The sequence below is a fragment of the Pan paniscus genome, chromosome 9 (assembly GCF_029289425.2).
Source record: "Pan paniscus chromosome 9, NHGRI_mPanPan1-v2.0_pri, whole genome shotgun sequence".
Lineage (NCBI taxonomy): Eukaryota > Metazoa > Chordata > Mammalia > Primates > Hominidae > Pan > Pan paniscus.
Window position 1 is genome coordinate 108,272,458 of NC_073258.2, and position 19,728 is coordinate 108,292,185.

Consider the following 19,728-nt stretch of genomic DNA (forward strand, 5'->3'; position numbering starts at 1 on the left):
CTAATTTATTATTTCTTAATAGTGTGTTATGAAATCTCTCTTTAAAAAAACTTTGGCTACCTCAAGGTCACAAAAACAGTTTTTTATAAAGTTTCTTTTAGACTATTTTACACTTTTTGCTTTCACATTTACATCTATGATCTACCTCAAATGAATTTTTGTGAATGGTATGAGATAGATTCAGGTTCATTTTATTTCCATATGGATATTCAGTTGTTCCAGCACCATCTGATGAAAAATTTCCTTTCCACATTTAATTACATTGGTATCTTTGGCAAAAATCAACTGACCTTTTATGTATGGAGTTATCTCTGGACTGTATGCTGTCCTCCTGATCTATCTGTCTGTCTGTACAACAATACTATTTTGATTATATAGCCATATAGTAAGTCTTAAAAATCAGGCAGAATAAATCCCCTAACATTGTTTCAAGATTGTTTTGACAATCACATTTCCTTATAAATTTTAGAATCGGTTTGTCAATTTTGCCAAAAAAAGAAAAGCCTTCTAGAGTTTTGACTGGAATTACACTGTCTCCATAGATTTGGGGGACAACTGATATATTAACCACATTAAGTTTCCTAGGGATAGCAATAATTTTTCTAGAATTTTCAGTCTATGTGTGTTGCATATCTTTTAAAAACTTATTCCTAAGACTCAGATCTTCTTGATTTACTCTAGGCAAGGTTATCTCTCTATGGAAGTGGGCTTCATATTCGCAGGGAATGTGCTAATCCTGAAGGATCTCAGCAAATTATATAAAATTATAATTTTTTACTTAAGTTGTTGATACCTCTTTACTATAATAACAGCCAGGTGATCTAGAAAGAGAAACGTCGACCTAAAATGGATTTGATCCTAAAATGAAAAACATAATGTATTTCAATTCTCAACTTTCATTTTGTCATTGCCATATTTCACTCCATCTGTTGTAAGAAACAGAATTCTCAGGCTAATTGCTTTTTAAACAACATCTCAATAAATTAATTCTGAGTACTGGAAAGGAAATATTTATGAGTCTTGATGCTATTTTAAATAGCATTTTTATTTCATCTTCTAAAAATTAATTTCTAAATATTGACCTTGTATGCCACTAAATTCACTTATTAGTTCTGGAACTTGTATTGTAGATTCTCTAGGATTTTCTATATCCACAATAATGTAATCTACAAATAAAGAATTTTACTCCTTCCTTTCAAATATTTATGATTTTTAATTCTTTTTCTTGACTTCTCATACTGGCTAAGATATCCAATATAGCATTAAATAGAAGGAGTATGAGCGGACATCCCTGATTTGTTCAATATCTTTGGAAAAAACGTTCAATAGAATACCGTTAAGTATATGATGTCAGCTGTGGGTTTTTCATAAATACCCTTTAACGCAATGAAGAAGTTCCCTTCTTGTCCTAGTTTGCTGGGCTTTTATCATGAATGGGTACTAAATTTTGTCAAATATACTTTTTGCATCAATCAAGATGATTATGCTTTTCCTCCTTTATTCCTTTAACGTGATGAATTACATTGATTTTTGAAATGCTAAACCAACTCTGAAATACTGGTATAAACTCCGCTAGGTTATATTTTCTTTTTATGTATATTGCAGGATTTGACTTTCTAATGTTCTGTTATGGGTTTTCTCATCTCTGTTATGAGAGATGTTGGTTTGTAATTTTCTTTTATTTAATGTCTTTCACATGTTTTGGTGTCAAGGGTAATTAATGCCAGCCTCATAAAACATAGTAGGAGAATGGCTTTATTATTATTATTATTATTATACTTTAAGTTTTAGGGTACATGTGCACAACGTGCAGGTGGCTCTTTTTAAAAAGCTTGTCCTAAAGGCAATTTTGTAGAGGCAAAAAAAAGCAATCATTGCCCAAATTTACATTACTTTTGTTCTAATAGCTATACATGATTAAAACCATGGTAGTGAACAAAGTCAAGATATTTTAGAGGAATAAGTATCTTGAAGCTCTTGTTAGCAAGCTAATTCCTCTTTTGAAGAGTAAGTCATTCTCTATTATGGTTCTTTTAAATCAATTACTTCACTTGCCTAAAGTTACACTTTAAGCAAAGGCCAAGGAGTTCCTAACTGCTTTTCCAACAATCTCAAATGTTTAAGAACAGGTAATCCATATGTTAAAGTAATGATTTATTTAAACATTGCTAAACATCTTTTTCCCCCTGCACTCAAATTATAATCAAATTGGGACAATATTCAATAAGAATATAAAAACAGTTTTATAGATTTAAATAATAGTTCAATATAATAGAGGAGACATCTCAAGGTAGTAGGAAACAATACAGACTTTAAAAGTTAAGATAAGGAATAAATTATTTCAAGTTTATGTAGTCAGGAAAACTTGATAAATTATGAAGGAAGTAAAAGAGCTATATGTTAACAGATACAGGGCTGGCAAAGGTGTGAAGGTTAGAAGGCACAGCATAAGAGAAAAGGGAGCAACAAATTTAGCCATAATATCATTGGTAAGAGCACAGATTCTGAAACCAGAGTGCCTGGCTCTGCAACTTACTGCTTCGTGACTTTGTACAAGTTACTTAACTTGTTTATGCTCCAATTTCCTTCAAAAATAAGGACAAAACCATGGAACAAACTTCCCACTATGATTGTGTAAATTAAATGAGTTAATATATGTAAAGTTTTTAGAACAATGCCTGGCACAAGGAAAATGCTCCAGAAATAATTTAAAAGGAGCATTCACATAATCTCATGAAATAATGCTTCCTGGGGCCAGTCAGATGGCATAAATAAATGAAACAGGTGAACTTGTTTAGAAATATATTGTTTATCATAGGATTAATCTTCATTTCAAAAAAGCAGAGTGCTCTGTGCCATTTTTCTTGAAACATACATTCTCATTCAGGCTAGCTTTCCATCTCCTACTTTTTTTTTTTTTTGATATGGAGTCTCGCTCTGTCACCCAGGCTGGAGTGCAGTGACGCAATCTTGGCTCACTGCAACCTCCGCCTCCCGGGTTCAAGTGATTCTCCTGCCTCAGCCTCCCGAGTAGCTGGGACTACAGGCACATGCCACTATGCCTGGCTAATTTTTGTATTTTTAGTAGAGACGGGGTTTCACCATATTGGCCAGTCTGGTCTCAGACTCCTGACCTGTGATCCACCCGCCTTGGCCTCCCAAAGTGCTGGGATTACAGGCATGAGCCACCGCACCCGGCCCTGTCTCCTACTTTTAATACAGACACGAGTTCAAGAAATACTCAATTTTCATGTAACTCTAAGATAAAAACAATAGTACAAGCACAGTGTTAAATGACAACTGATGCTCAGCCTTAGATCAGGGAGTAACAGAAAGGGGTAGGAACTGCAGGGAACTGGAGAAGTAGGCCCCCCACCTAAAGAATGCTAGTGACACACAGTTTCAGGTACTGCTGCCAAGCAATACTAAGGTTCAATGTTATCAGATCTTCTCAATTTTCAAGAGAAGCTGAAAATTCAAATTTTTATGTGAAAACTCCTAATTTTTATATGTAGAAAACTGAAAAAAATAAACTGCCACCATGTGGACAACTATTGCATCAGCCAAATAGAAAATACCTGACTGTTAAGTTTACCCCCTATGCTGCCGGTCTTCCACCTTTGATTTAAGGTATGATGGCTAGAATAGTAAATTTGAACTTGAACAAATTAAAGTTAGATTGAGGTATCTGGAATTAAAATTACAGGGCAGTGTTAACTTTTTTCAATCCATGTCCCTCTACAATGCTTTCTAGTGCTTTTGTTTCTTCAGCATAGAAATCAAAAAGTTTTATCAAGGCTTATTTCCTGCTATTTATACATGTTTTAAGTGTATTAAATATGCTTTTCCAATCTATTCTCTTTTCCACCCAAAGATTCTGATAAACATCTCGATGATTGGTGTATCATTTGTTATCTCTCTCTCTCTCTCTCTTTCTTGCCTCTGGTCTCTTTGCCTCCCTCCCTCCCTCTCTCCCCCATTTCCCCATCTCTCTCTCTTCCACACACACACACACACACACACACACACACACACACACACACACACACACAGAGTGGCGTTACAGGCAATGTGTACCAATGGCAGCCTTCAAAAATAATACTGAGGGTTTTTTCCCCTAAAAATACTGTAGAGAATTCTGATTCCAGAGCGAACATTAAAAATAAATATTACCTATAATCTAACTTTCCAGAGACAACTCTATTAACATTTAATAGCATAACATGCTTTCAGTAAGACAATAATGTGATCAAATGTTGTTTTAGGAAAATTAACCTGTACCATTATCAGAATAGATTAAAATATTTTCACAATATATCCATGAAAAGTAATTTCTTATTTTGTATTTGCTGTAGTAATACTATTACTTTTAAGAAGTTTAAACATTAGTGATAGCAAAAATGCTTGAACCCAGAAAAGAAAATGTCATTATTCTCAGAATTCTAAGAAGACCTGAAATTAATGGATCACATCATCATTTTTTTTTATTTTAAGTGCAAATATGTTAATGGCCATGAAAAAAAAATCACATAAATTTAAGCCCCAGTACACAAAATCAGGTCATCATTTTTTAATGGCTCACATTTAGGACAGGTTATAAATTCTTTTACATGTTCATTTCCTTGAGTTTTTATAAAAATATGTCAGCTAAAATCTCTAAGCAGAACAGAATTAATAAGTACAGAACTCAGCAGTATTATGAGGGACAGTATATGTAAATTGCAGCAGTGTAATGGTCTCTCCTCAAAAGGCTAGAGATGTATCCCTAGCAGAAGCACATACTAATTTCTTTAGATTTTGATTAAACCAAACAAACTCAAATTGCAAAACATTCTATAACACAACCGGCCTCCTCAAAAGAGTCAATGTCATTAAGAGCAAAGGAAAGTTGAGAAACTCTTTCAAATAAAAGACTAAACAGAATTGACAAGACTTAAACATAATGTGGGATCACAGACTGAATCCTGGATCAGAAAGAATGCTTAAAGCACTATAACATACAACTAGCAATATTTGAATATGGATTGTATAAGAGTATAATAAGAGTATTTTATCAATGTTGAATTTCCTGAATTTGAGCACTGCACTGTGGTTTTATAGAACAGAGCTTGGCCAACTTTTTCTGTAAGGGGCCAGAGAGTGAATATTTTAGGCACTGAGGGCCACATATAGTCTCTGTCAAATATTCTTCATTGTTTTTTTGTCTTACAACCTTTAAAAATGTAAAAACCATTCTTAGCTCAAGAGCTGTACAAAAACAGCCTGAGAGCTGAATGTGGCCCACTAGCCATAGCTTGCCAATCCCTGACATACACAATGTCCTTGTTCTTAGGAAATACACAATGAAGCATGGAAGAGTAAGCCATGATGTCTATGACTTACTCTAAAATGATTCAGTAAAAATAATAATGATAACATATGTGAGAGAGAAATAAAAAATGTCCCAAATATTCAAAATTAGTAAATGCAGGTGAAAGGTGAAGGGAGTTCACTGTACTATGCTTGCAAGTTTGCTATAAATTAAGAATTTTTTCCAAGTAAAAAGGTAATGTTTAACAAAAACAAAACTAGATAGATGCCCCTAGGAGTTTTGAACCCAGAAGCCTCAATCTGCAGGCACAGGGCATGGTCCCCGTGGCTCAAACACAGAAGAATGAGAAGTCTCATAAAGTAAAAGAATCCTGTCATATTTCAATACATACCCATGGGTCCAAAGGTATCTAGATTCTCCTGTCATCACCAGCAAACTCCGACGAGGCAACATAACTGGCACTGCAATGCCATCTGGGTGCTTAAAATCCATGACAATCTTGAAGCAAAGATAAAAGCATAAAGATCAATCCAAAATTTCATATACTCCAAGGATAAGAATGATTAATAGAGTTTGGCTATTTTTCTAGGCTAACAGAGATTAAAACATAACAGTGCTTGCAGAAAAGCATAGCACAGTGGTTCTCAAACTTTACTGTACATGGGAATCAACTGAATGACAAAAAAAAGGTATTTCATCCACAGAGATTCAGAATCAGTAGGTCTGGAGTAAGGCTCAGAAATCTCCATATCTAATAATCACCCCAAGAAATTATGAAGCAGGTGGTCTCAGGATCACACCGTAGAAAACAGCAGAGTAGAGGTCAAACACAGGGACTTTGGAGCTGAAACACTCATATCCTGGCTCTTCCATTTATGAGCCACGTGACACAGGACAAGCCATTTAACCCCACTCTGCTTCTCAACTCTTACAGTATTTTACATAAATTATATAGACAATTATAAAGGTAATCACAATAACTGGCACACAGTATAATAAATACACAAAAACTAGCTGTTGTTTTTTATTATTCATAGAATATTAATAATTAATAATCTAAGAAGAAATAAATATTAAATGCACCTTTAAAGTAATGTAACCTACTGGGATTAGTGGCTGATTAATAAAGAGACAATCAAAAAAAAAAGGAACATTTTCAGCAACTTTTCCTAAGTTATGCTCAAATATTATTCTGAATAGCAACCTATAATGACAAAATATCCAAGAAAATGCTTGTGCCCTAGGAACCCATCAAAAACCAAAGACTTCAGTCTAAAAATAGCAGCAGCTGACAAATATGAACTTAAAAGGCTTACTATAGGGCTGAAAACTATTCTTTTAAGGGAACAAATCAATCCATTTGAAAAATAGATATGACAACCAACTGTAAGTGGGACGAAAATAATTCAGCATAGTACCTTCCTTAAAGGTAAACCTGCATAGTACCTAGTACAAAGTAAGCATTCAATAAATGGTAGCTACTATTACTATTAATAGTAATATTGGATCAAATGAGATAATACACATGAAAATTCTCTGTAAACTATAAAAAAGTATACAAAGCTAAAGTAGTTTTCTTCCTTTCTAACCTATCCTTCCAATCTAAGTATGGAAAATAAAGTAATGTGATAGAGTTTAATTTCCTAACAGTTATCTGTTCCAGATGTCTACATATAATTTCATATAGTCATACCCTGAAAGCATTCGAAACACCGGAGATTAATTCTGAAGTTTTTAGAGATGAAGTGTATTGATACCTGCAACCTTCTTAAAATGTATACATAAAAGATGGACCAATAAACAGATAAAGGGATGAGAAGATGGTTAGATTATTTGGTAAAGCAAGTATATTAAAATATTAATTGTCGAATCTAGGTAGCAGACATATAAGTATTTACTGTACAATTCTTCAACTTTTCTGTATGAAAATATTCATAATTGGCTGAGCGTGGTGGCTCATGCCTGTAATCCCAGCACTTTGGGAGGCCGAGGTGGGCAGACCACTTGAGGTCAGGAGTTTGAGACCAGCCTGGCCAACATGGAGAAACCCTGTCTCTACTAAAAATACAAAACATTAGCCGGGCATAGTGGTGGGCACCTGTAATCTCAGCTACTCAGGAGGCTGAGGCAGGGGAATTACTTGAACCCAGGAGGCGGAGGTTGCAGGGAGCTGAGTTCACGCCACTGCACTCCAGCCTGGGAAACAGAGCGAGACACCGTCTCACCAAAAAATAAATAAATAAATAAATAAATTCATAATAAATTGTTGGGGGGAAACGGGAAAACCACAGTGGCCTCTTTTTAAACCAATTTATATAGGTTTCAGTTTTGTTAATAGAAGCCAAGGCCCACACCTCGAAAGAATAATGAGCATATTTATTATTAGAGACAATTATCTGTGGCTTAAAGGAAATCCATGCCCAGATATCCAGATGAAAACTGTCATGATGGGAAAATATTCTAGAAGACTAGACTCTAATTTGTTAAACAAATTTTATTAATCATTTAGTGAGATATGAAAGGCTACAAGAGTGAAGAGAGACAAGCTCTATATCCACCTAGAAGTTACACTTTTTGGCTAATATTGAACATGTTTTACAAAGGCACAATACATACGTATTTGTGAAATTCAAACTTATTCCCTCCCATCAACAGACAGTAATGATTTTCAAATAGGAAAATTTCAGCTTAAACAAGTGATTAGAACTCACAAGAGATATATGAACATGATATTAATTTTGAAACACTTGTCCTGGCATATACAAGCCAAGTTTCAAGGAGGAAAAATATACAACCAAATAAGCTAAATGTTTTTCTTTTTCTGTATCAAATTGACCATTCCTCATCTTTTTTTTTTTTTTTCTCAATAGGTTTTTGGGGAACAGGTGGTGTTTGGTTATATGGATAAGTTCTTTAGTGGTGATTTCTGAGATTTTGGTGCACCCATCACCCGAGCAGTGTACACTGTACCCAATGTGTAGTCCTTTACCCCTCACCCCCGCAACTTTTCCCCAAAGTCCCCAAAGTCCAATGTATCATTCTTATGCCTTTGCATCCTCATAGCTTAGCTCCCACTTATGAGTGAGAACATAACAATGTTTGGTTTTCCATTCCTGAGTTATTTCACTTAGAATAATAGTCTCCAGTTCCATCCAGGTTGCTGCGAATGTCATTATTTTGTTCCTTTTTATGGCTGAGTAGTATTCCATTGTCTATATATACCACATTTTCTTTATCCACTCGTTGATTGATGGGCATTTGGGCTGGTTCCATATTTTTGCAAATTGCAAATGGTGCTGCTATAAGCGTGTGTGCAATTATCTTTTTTGTACAATAACTTCTTTTCCTCTGGGTAGATACCTGGGAGTGGGTCTGCTGGATCAAATGGCAGATCTACTTTTAGTTCTTCAAGGAATCTCCACATTGTTTTCCAAAGTGGTTGTACTAGTTTACATTCTGACCAATAGTGTAAAAGTGTTCCCTTTTTTACCACATCCCTGCTAACATCTTTTATTTTTTAAATTTTTTTATTATGGTCATTCTCCCAGGAGTAAGGTGGCATTGCATTGTGGTTTTGATTTGCATTTCCCTGATAATTAGTGATGTTGAGCATTTTTTCACATGCTTGTTGTCCACTTGTATATCGTCTAAGAATTGTCTATTCATGTCCTTAGCCCATTTTTTGATAGGATTGTTTGTTTTTTTCTCACTGATTGAAATTCTTAACTTTATCTTTGAACTTGTGTTAAATGAAGTCTGATGTAACAATGGAGCATGGGCTTAAGCAAGGAGATACACGCAATATGCTTGTCCACAGTTCCTTGAGGCCCATTTGGGTAATGTGTCCACAATGTCCCATGAAAACAGGAAGTGTGAGAGTTCACCGAGACTCAGAGTACACAGTAAGCACTTTATGTCTACCACTGAGTGAGTGAGGGTACACTGACAGCCTAGAGGGTCCTCCAGAACTTGCTTCAAATGTAGAAAGAAGACAATGGTGTTCTAAGAAACACAAGCAATCAAGTGTTAAATTAAATTTAGCCTAAAGTTAGTTGCCTCCTTATAAGTTCAGCCTAAAGGTTCTTCATACATAGTGAACTGTAATCTAACTGGATGTCTAAACAGACTGCTACCTACTATTTTACCAATCACTGAGTTTCACACAATAAAGGTGGCCATCTGTTCAAACCATGTCCACATAAGGCAAACGCCAAGCTGTAACTAATCCAGGTGTTTCTGTACCTCGCTTCTGTTTTCTATATGTCACTTTACTTTTTCTGTCCATAAATTCTCTCCAACCACTCGGTAGCACTGGAGTCTCTCTGAACCTATTCTGGTTCAGGGCATTGCCTGATTTATCAATCATTCATTGCATAATTAAACTCAATTAAATTTAACTTGTCTAAAGTAACACAAGGAACCCCACCATCATATCCTTTCTTATTCATGTTACTTCCCTGTGTTAGCCAACTGCTTAACAGTGAAAATGATGATGTAGAAGAATACGGAATGACAGGACAACCTGAAGGCTGAAAGAAAGAGCTCAGAGTAGTGGATTAATGCAATAAGCCAAAAATGGAAGTTGATCACTTATTGTGATATAATAGTATAAACAAAGGTCTAAAACCAGAGGAAGCACCAACTCCCCCCAGTCCCATTTTTCTCCACTGAACACTGCATGACTTGAGGGTGAGGTGGATCATCTTGAATGTGGGGATTGTCTCACTGCTGAGGGAACCCTGAATGAAAGGTTCCAGCAGTGTTATAAACTCAGCGGTAAGGGGAAGGGTGAGTGGGAAAGACTAGGAATTGAAAAGTAGCTAGTACCAAGTCAGAGTAAGGAAAATGTCTTTGAGGTTTCCAACTCCCTCCTCCACAAAAAGGCCTAGGCAGAGGTGCCTGAAGAGGACGTCAGCCAAAGACCTCAGATAGAGTTTGAGGAATGAAGGTGTCTAGGCTAGGAATGCAAATAGGCATAAGAGCATAACCAGCCAGGGAGGTTTGACCCCTTCATTACAACTCCACTTAGACTGTAATGCACTGGCTGTGCATCAAGTCTACTATGAGGAGGGCAGCTTTTTCCCCCATGAGGCCACCAGGTAAAGCCGTTGTCATCACCTATGGTGAGGCCTGAAAAATCACATAGGGTTTCAGCCTGGAGCCAGACTCCTGAAAATTTATAATTCCATTTCCTTCCAGTCCTTCTAGAAGACAGACAATGTTAGCAGAAGGTGCACAAATCAAGAAGTGAAACAAAAATGGTTATTGTTGGGTTAGTTTTGTGCAGTGTTTCCACTATTCTGGTAAAAATGATCACAAATGAATGTACAAGTACAAAATACAAATTGTTTAAGTTTGGTGATTCCCAATAGCAAAGACATGGAATCAATGTAAATGCCCATCAGTGATAGACTAGAACAAGAACATGTGGTACATATACACCATGGAATACTATGCAGCCATAAAAAGGAATGAGATCATGTCCTTTGCAGGGACACAGATGGAGTTGGAAGCCACTATCTTCAGCAAACTAGCACAGGAACAGAAAACCAAATACCACATGTTCTCACTTATAAGTGGTACCTGAATGATGAGAACACATGGACACATTGAGGGGGAACATCACACACTGGGGCCTGTTGGAGGGGGTGGTGGGGAAAGGGAGAGCATCAGGAAGTATAGCTAACAGATGCTGGGCTTAATATCTAGGTGATGGGATGATCTGTGCAGCAAACCACCATGGAACATGTTTATCTATGTAACAAACCTGCACATGTACCCCTGAACTTAAAATAAAAGTTGAAGACCAAAAAAAAAAAAGTTTGGTGATTCCATATGAGTTACATGTTCTTACATTTGCATTTAAAACTAGTGTCACACAATATGAAGACAAATGGTAAAATTCATGCCAATAAATCAAAATTTAGATTTCTTTACACTGATAAAGAAATCTATTTGGCACTTTACACTGATAAAGAAATTTCTATTTGGCACTAAATAGAAAATAAAAACCACTTTGACAAGAAGAGAAAGACCACAGAAGGAAAAGCTTTATACTTTAGTGCCTTTCTGGTCCATCTTCCTATGTTTTGAATAAGGAGTCTATACTTTCATTTGGAATTGGGCCCCACAATTTAGATAGCCGGCCTTGGAAGTTCTGCATTTTTTTTTTAATGTCGTCAATCTATTTTATGACTACAAGACACAAAAACACAATTTCTTCATATGCTTACAAAGCCCCCATCTTGATCAGATAAATATTCGCTCCTATTTTATTACAGATTTTCTGTTTTTTTTTACACATTTTATCCTTTATATCTCTGAAACTTATTTTGGCATATAATTTGACAGTACAGTTTTTTTAAATTTAGATATAATTTTACTTATAAAATTAAATGTAGACTTCCTATGAAAATTACATTTTTCCTACAACATTCCATCATCAAAATAAAGTATTTTCAGTATCATCATATTTAAACTATCTGTACTTTAACTAAATGCTTGTTAAAAGACCACAAAATAAAAAGACTTTTAAAAAATGTTCAATCAATAAAGTTCCCCTGAAACTGCTGAATCATTCTGTTATGTGAAAATTTTGCTCCACAGGAGCTTTTTCCAATTATTCTTTTTGTTTTTACCTATTTTCTGAGATGGCAGAGTCAATAAAGATCAAGTGCCCAGCAAGCTTATAGGGCATGACTGAGGATAATGTTCAGTCCTAAGCAAACAAAACCCTTAGACATTCTCATCTTATACAACTTTCACACATCCAAAATACAAGAGAACAAAAATGCCAGACACAGTTATCAATCTATCAACGAAGAAAAGTTAACATTCATAACAGAAAAGCACATGAAGGAATAAACAGATCTCCACGTTGGCTAAATAGGATAAATAAGAATATACTGCTACTGGGAACACTTCTGAGAAAGAAGACAAATTTAATCCTGATCCTTAATGGTTAGAAAGAGGCCGAGATGATTAACCTTTTTAGAGAAATCCCTAAAGAATAGCTGGACAAGTGACAATATGATGTGAAAAACGATGTGTGATTCATAGAGAATGATAAAAGCTAAGAGGGCAGAACTTACTATATTTAACTAGAGAAAATATTTCATAGCTGAAAGTTCACCTGTTTCCCACAGTCTACCAAACAGAAATATTCTATAGTTGTGCTAACAATTTCATTTGACCCAAATGAAGTAAGAGTTTCCTTTTTATTTTAAACAGCAAAGAGGAAATTCCACAAAAAGTGATACCCCCAGAAGTACACTTTGCTAAGCTGAAAAGTAACTGGAAGAAAAGCTTGCTGGTATTTTCCAGGGCAGAGGAATTGACAGTAATTTTGCCCTGGAGACACCTTGGAGACTAACGGCTGATGCTAGTGACCTTTAAACCTTCTACCTATGCCATATGGCCTCCTCCTTTAGAATAGGTTAAAATCAAGGCCCACTGGCTAGGTGTGGTGGCTCACGCCTGTAATCCCAGCACTTTGGGAGGCCGAGGTGGGCAGATTACTTGAGGTCAGGAGTTCAAGACCAGCCTGGCCAACATGGTGAAACCCCGTCTCTACTAAAAATACAAAAAATGGCCGGCGTGGTGGTGGGCGCCTGTAGTCCCAGCTACTTGGGAGGCTGAGGCAAGAGAATCGCTTGAACCCAGGAAGTGGAAGTTGCAGTGAGCCAAGATCTCACCGTTGCACTCCAGCCTGGGCAACAGAGCGAGACTCCACCAAAAAAAAAACAAAAACAAAAACAAATCAAGGCCCACCACAAACCTGTTTCCCTACCCTGATTCCTACTGGTAAGGGATGTTTAAAAAACAAAACAACAACAAAAAGCAAAAACAGAAAACAACCCCCACACACAGGAAACTTAAATCCATTGGCTAAATGTCTTGAAAGTTAGAATCCCCAAATTACAAAGTCTTATGAAGCTCGAAGGAAAAGTGGCAATGTCACCAACACATCCTGTAATCAACATACAGGACCTCCCATTTGAAAGTGACTAAAAGAAAACAAGTTCTATTCCCTTGTTCTGCAGCCAGCAGCAATTTCATAAAGTACAAGCCTCAATAATCTGGTCATGAAAGGAGAAAAACTGCACACATGAGCACAGGATGGTGTCCTATGGCATCAAAGAGTGGGCGATGAAGTGTTACGGGCAGCAGCTAAATACCACTGTGGGTCCAAAGGCACTTATTTCTCATTGCTACTGAGAGAAAATGAGAGGCAGAACATCGTTTGATGCTTCTGGTGTAGAAGCTTTCCTAGTTGATCAGGTACCATGCACACATTTAGGGTATATACATCTGGGAATGTGCCTGCAGTACTGCATATGTGAAATAGGCAAAATTAGATCCAGCAAAAAGTTAAAAAGAAAACACCACAAAAAAATCTATTGTATAGCAAAAGTTGGCAAATTCCACCTTTCAAATACAACCCTGACTTCCAAAGCTAGGCCTCAGCTGCTGAACAAATAGATTCTGCCCTCTCTTACTCTTCACCCCCAAATACAGATGGCTTTGAACTGTTTTGTCTAGCTAAGCTCAAGTGTAATGTAAAATAAAAATAAAAGGCATCTTTCTGGATAACGGTCTAGACACACTGTCAAATGGCACAATAGAGAACAAAATATATGTTGCATAACTGGAAAATCAGCCAAAAAAGAAAATGCTAAATTGGAGACACTTTAGCCACCACTGCACATTCAATATTATAAATGCTCAGCTTAAATGCCTAACAGATAATATATTATGTTGATGTGTTTACACTGAGACCACTTGCTTTGAGCTCTCACTTATATACCATGGCTTCATTTATTTGCTTCATTTGTTTGCAGGAACTATGAAGTGAAATCCACCAACATTCAAAAATGGGCTCACAAACCACTTCGATAAAATTAAGTTTTACTTTACATATGAAAAGGTTATAGGGGTGGCGGCGCCGCAGCCATGGAGGGAGGCCGCGGCGGCGGCGGCGGCTCGGGTGGCTGCGCTGGGAGGCGGCGATGAGAGGCTCGCACACCTCCAGCCCGGCCCCGGCCCCCCGGGACGGAGAGCCAAGCAGCCCCGGCTCTGGGCTACGGACTATGGGCGAATAGCTCTGACCACCCAGCGAAGCATGCCGCCTGCCTTGGCCTCCCAAAGTGCCGAGATTGCAGCCTCTGCCGGGCCGCCACCCCGTCTGGGAAGTGAGGAGCGTCTCTGCCTGGCCGCCCATCATCTGGGACGTGAGGAGCCCCTCTGCCTGCCTACCCAGTCTGGAAAGTGAGGAGCGTCTCTGCCCGGCCGCCATCCCATCTAGGAAGTGAGGAGCGCCTCTTCCCGGCCACCATCCCATCTAGGAAGTGAGGAGCGTCTCTGCCCAGCCGCCCATCGTCTGAGATGTGGGGAGCGCCTCTGCCCCGCCGCCCCATCTGGGAAGTGAGGAGCGCCTCTACCCGGCCGCGACCCCGTCTGGGAGGTGAGGAGCGTCTCTGCCCAGCCGCCCCGTCTGAGAAGTGAGGAGACCCTCCGCCTGGCAACCACCCCATATGAGAAGTGAGGAGCCCCTCCGCCCGGCAGCCACCCCGTCTGGGAAGTGAGGAGCGTCTCTGCCCGGCAGCCACCCCATCCAGGAGGGAGGTGGGGGTCAGCCCCCACCAGGCCAGCCGCCCCATCCGGGAGGGAGGTGGGGGGTCAGCCCCCCGCCCGGCCAGCCGCCCCGTCCGGGAGGGAGGTGGGGGGGTCAGCCCCCCACCCGGCCAGCCGCCCCGTCCGGGAGGGAGGTGGGGGGGTCAGCCCCCCGCCTGGCCAGCCACCCCGTCTGGGAGGGAGGTGGGGGGAGTCAGCCCCCTGCCTGGCCAGCCGCCCCGTCTGGGAGGTGAGGGGCGCCTCTGCCTGGCCGCCCCTACTGGGAAGTGAGGAGCCCCTCTGCCCAGCCAGCTGCCCTGTCCAGGAAGGAGGTGGGGGGGTTCAGCCCCCCGCCCGGCCAGCCACCCCATCCGGGAGGGAGGTGGGGGGGTCAGCCCCCTGCCAGGCCAGCCGCCCCGACCTGAAGGGAGGTGGGGGGGTCAGCCCCCCGCCCGGCCAGCCGCCCCGTCCGGGAGGTGAGGGGCGCCTCTGCCCAGCCGCCCCTACTGGGAAGTGAGGAGCCCCTCTGCCCGGCCAGCCGCCCCATCCGGGAGGGAGGTGGGGGGGTCAGCCCCCCGCCCGGCCAGCCGCCCCGTCCGGGAGGTGAGGGGCGCCTCTGCCCGGCCGCCCCTACTGGGAAGTGAGGAGCCCCTCTGCCCGGCCAGCCGCCCCGTCCGGGAAGGAGGTGGGGGGGTCAGCCCCCCGCCCGGCCAGCCGCCCCATCCAGGAGGGAGGTGGGGGGGTCAGCCCCCCGCCCGGCCGGCCGCCCCATCCGGGAGGGAGGTGGGGGGGGTCAGCCCCCCGCCCGGCCAGCCGCCCCATCCAGGAGGGAGGTGGGGGGGTCAGCCCCCCGCCAGGCCAGCCGCCCCATCCGGGAGGGAGGTGGGGGGGGTCAGCCCCCCGCCCGGCCAGCCGCCCCGTCTGGGAGGTGAGGGGCGCCTCTGCCTGGCCGCCCCTACTGGGAAGTGAGGAGCCCCTCTGCCCGGCCAGCCGCCCCGTCCGGGAGGGAGGTGGGGGGGTCAGCCCCCCTGCCCGGCCAGCCGCCCCGTCCGGGAGGTGAGGGGCGCCTCTGCCCGGCCGTCCCTACTGGGAAGTGAGGAGCCCCTCTGCCCGGCCAGCCGCCCGGTCCGGGAAGGAGGTGGGGGGGTCAGCCCCCCGCCCGGCCAGCCGCCCCATCCGGGAGGTGAGGGGCGCCTCTGCCCGGCCGCCCCTACTGGGAAGTGAGGAGCCCCTCTGCCTGGCCAGCCGCCCCGTCTGGGAGGGAGGTGGGGGGTCAGCCCCCCGCCCGGCCAGCCGCCCGGTCCGGGAGATGAGGGGCGCCTCTGCCCGGCCGCCCCTACTGGGAAGTGAGGAGCCCCTCTGCCCGGCCACCGCCCCATCTGGGAGGTGTACCCGGCAGCTCATTGGGAATGGGCCATGATGACAATGGCGGTTTTGTGGAATAGAAGTGGGGGAAAGGCGGGGAAGGGATTGAGAGATCGGATGGTTGCCATGTCTGTGTAGAGGGAGGTAGACACGGGAGACTTTTCATTTTGTTCTGTACTGGGAAAAATTCTTCTGCCTTGTGATCCTGTTGATTGGTGACCTTACCCCCAACTCTGTGCTCTCTGAAACATGTGCTGTGTCCACTCAGGGTTAAATGGATTAAGGGTGGTGCAAGATGTGCTTTGTTATACAGATGCTTGAAGGCAGCATGCTCGTTAAGAGTCATCACCACTCCCTAATCTCAAATACCCAGGGACACAAACACTACGGAAGGCCGCAGGGTCCTCTGCATAGGAAAACCAGAGACCTTTGTTCACTTGTTTATCTGCTGACCCTCCCTCCACTATTGTCCTATGACCCTGCCAAATCCCCCTCTGTGAGAAACACCCAAGAATGATCAATAAAAATAAATAAATTAATAAAAAAAAGAAAAAAAAAAAAAAAGAAAAGGTTATAGAAGAAATAAAATATTTTAGCTTAAAAAAATTTTAAATTGTATCTTTGTTTACTTGTTACAGTCTGTCTAGTACATTATATTCAACAAATATTTTTGAATGAATGAATGAATGAATCATAAATAATGTATTTTTACAAATAGGGTGGTGTATATTTTATATTTGGACAGAAGACTTCCTAAATTCCATTTGTTTATTTTCTGGGCTTTCCTCCTTAAGCAAAGTAAACCATCAGATTCACAAAGAACCAAAATGAGACAGCTAGGGTAATAAGAACAACAGTCATGGGTGTATCTATTCCTGAGGCCCTAGATTGCTCCCCATGAGGAAAAGTTCACTTAATATAGCATCTACCACAGTCTCTAGCACAGAATAGTTAGCTGTTGGCGGTAATGATCATGGCAATGGTAGTGCTGATGGTCAAAGGAGTAGAAGCCATAGTAGCTACTATTCATATTACTAACTGTGTATCAACTCCTGATGACAATTAAAATGCAAGTATTACATGTCAACTTCAATTTAAGACAGAAAGCACCGAAATTGTCTCCATGGTCAATTAAAAGTTACTAATAGGGATAAGCTAAAACCCAAGTCCCCCAACTAGTCCAGTGTTTAATTCAGCCCTGGTACAAACATCCCAGGATCTGAAACCAATACACATATTGGTTTAACTTCTTCAGTTTCTAGTATTGCACTGGAATATTTAATTGAATGATGATTAGAACTACCATTGGGGGCCTATATTAATTTCTATTTATTCTTTGTCTTAAAGAACAAATCTAAAATCCCACTGCCCTTGGAGTTGATACTACACAGCTTTAGCATTTCAGCATTTTCTAATTCAATGGTATAAAATCTAGCTAAATAACAAAAGCACCTGTGAGCTTTCTATAAATGTAGAAAGCCAGCCTCCATATCAGACATTCTGAATCAGAATAAGACACAGTACCTGCTCTGGAAAAAGATAGCCTAGTAGGGGAAACAGAAAAAATCACAGGGACCTCAAATATTCAAATATCAGAAATAGGCTATAAAACAAAGATGCTTACCATGTTTAAAGATATAAATGCTAAGCTTGAACATTTCAGCAGGGAACAGAAATGATAAAAAAGAGACCCTGTAGATATAAAGAAAAACCAGACATTCTAAAACAGAAAAATGCTGTAACTGAAATTGGGATATCAATGAATGAGCTTAACAGCATATTAACACAGCAAAATAAAGAATTAGTGACAGAAGAAACTATTTAGAGTAAAGCATGGAGAGACAAAAGATAGAAAACACAGAAGACAGGATAAGTAAAATAAAAAATGTAGAAAAAAGGTAAATGAAGAAAGAATGGGGCAGGGGCAAAATCTACAGAGGCAATTACTAAGCATTTTCCAAAATTGATGGAAAAACTCAATCTACAGATTCAAGAAACCTGGTAATTCCCAAGCAGAATAAACAAGCCAATCAAAATAAGCAGAATAAGCAGGATCATTAAAAAAAAAACAAAAGATAAAAGAAAAAAATCTTAAAAGAACCTAGAGAAATAAACAAAAGTCACCCTCAAATGTAACAAGAGCAATAACATAAGCCACAAAAAAGTAGATGAAATCTTTAGTGCATGAGGAAAAATTAGTGCATGAGGAAGCTTGTGGGAATGATGGATATGTTCATTATCTTGAGTGTGGTGAAGGTTTCATGAGCTTTTTATTAAGTATGTGCAGTGCTTGGGACGTCAGTTATATCTCCACAAAGCAGTTTTTAACAGAAAACATGGGATGCAATAAAGCAGTACTTAAAAGCAAAATTTATAATCATTGAAATACATTTCAAGAATATTTGACACCAGCCAGGTGCAATGGTTCATGCCTGTAATCCCAGCACCTTGGGATGCCAAGGTAGGGCAGACTGCTTGAGCCCAGGAATTCAAGACCAGCTTGGGCAACATGGCAAAACCCCGTTTCTACAAAAAATACAAAAATTAGCTGGGCATGGTAGCTCGCGCCTGCAGTACCTGCTACTAGGATGGCTAAGGTGGGAGAGTTGCTTCAGACTGGGAGGTCGAGGCTGCAGTGAGCCATGAGTGTGCCACTGCACTCCAGCCTGGGCAACAGAGCAAGATCCTGTCTCAAAAAAAAAAAAAAAAGAAAAGGAATATTTGCCATGTTCTGAATGTTCTAATGACAGTGGGGTCATTAACCAGAGCAGGAAACCCAGAAAGAGCAAAGATTTTGTTCCGTATGGGAGAATGACAGTGGACGGTGAATCGCTGAAAACAAAGACGATGAGCTTTGATTTAGACAAGTTAAAATCCCTTTTAGAATGTTGGATATAGGCCAAGGCGGGTGGATCACAAGGTCAGGAGTTCAAGACCAGCCTGGCCAAGATGGTGAAACCCTGTCTCTACTAAAAATACAAAAATCAGCCACGCGTGGTGGGCACCTGTAATCCCAGCTGCTCGGAAGGCTGAGGCACAGAATTGCTTGAACCCGGAGGCGGAGGTTGCAGTGAGCCAAGATCACAACACTGCACTCCAGCCTGGACAACAGAGCGAGACTTCGTCTCAAAAAAAAAAGAAGAATGTTAGATATTCAGGTCTAATATCTGAGGGGAAAAAAATCAAGGTTGAAGGTATTTCTGTATCCCCTAGAATGCACAGTACAATGCTGGTCACATAAGTAAAAGTTCTTTTAACCAACATCCATTTAACCAACCAACATGCTCCATTCCTTCTATAATGTGTACCCATGCCCTGAATATTTGTTGATGATAGACAACTCTCCAATATGTTCATGCACTTCTATTCTCACCAGTAGAGCTATATGCTTAACAAGTCAAATTGTGTATGTTCCCAAATCACTGTGCCAGTTACCCTTA

The 19,728-nt window shown here is 40.8% G+C and overlaps 1 protein-coding gene across 2 annotated transcripts in view; it reads right to left on the minus strand.

Annotated features, from left to right (window-relative positions):
• ALKBH8 (alkB homolog 8, tRNA methyltransferase) overlaps positions 1-19,728 on the minus strand; it is a 65,713-nt gene that overhangs the window by 23,856 nt on the left and 22,129 nt on the right. For both annotated transcript variants that reach the window (XM_003828351.5, XM_003828350.5), the window contains exon 8: positions 5,703-5,809. In XM_003828351.5, coding sequence (XP_003828399.4) covers positions 5,703-5,809 — 107 coding nt within the window. The remainder of the gene's footprint in view (positions 1-5,702; positions 5,810-19,728) is intronic.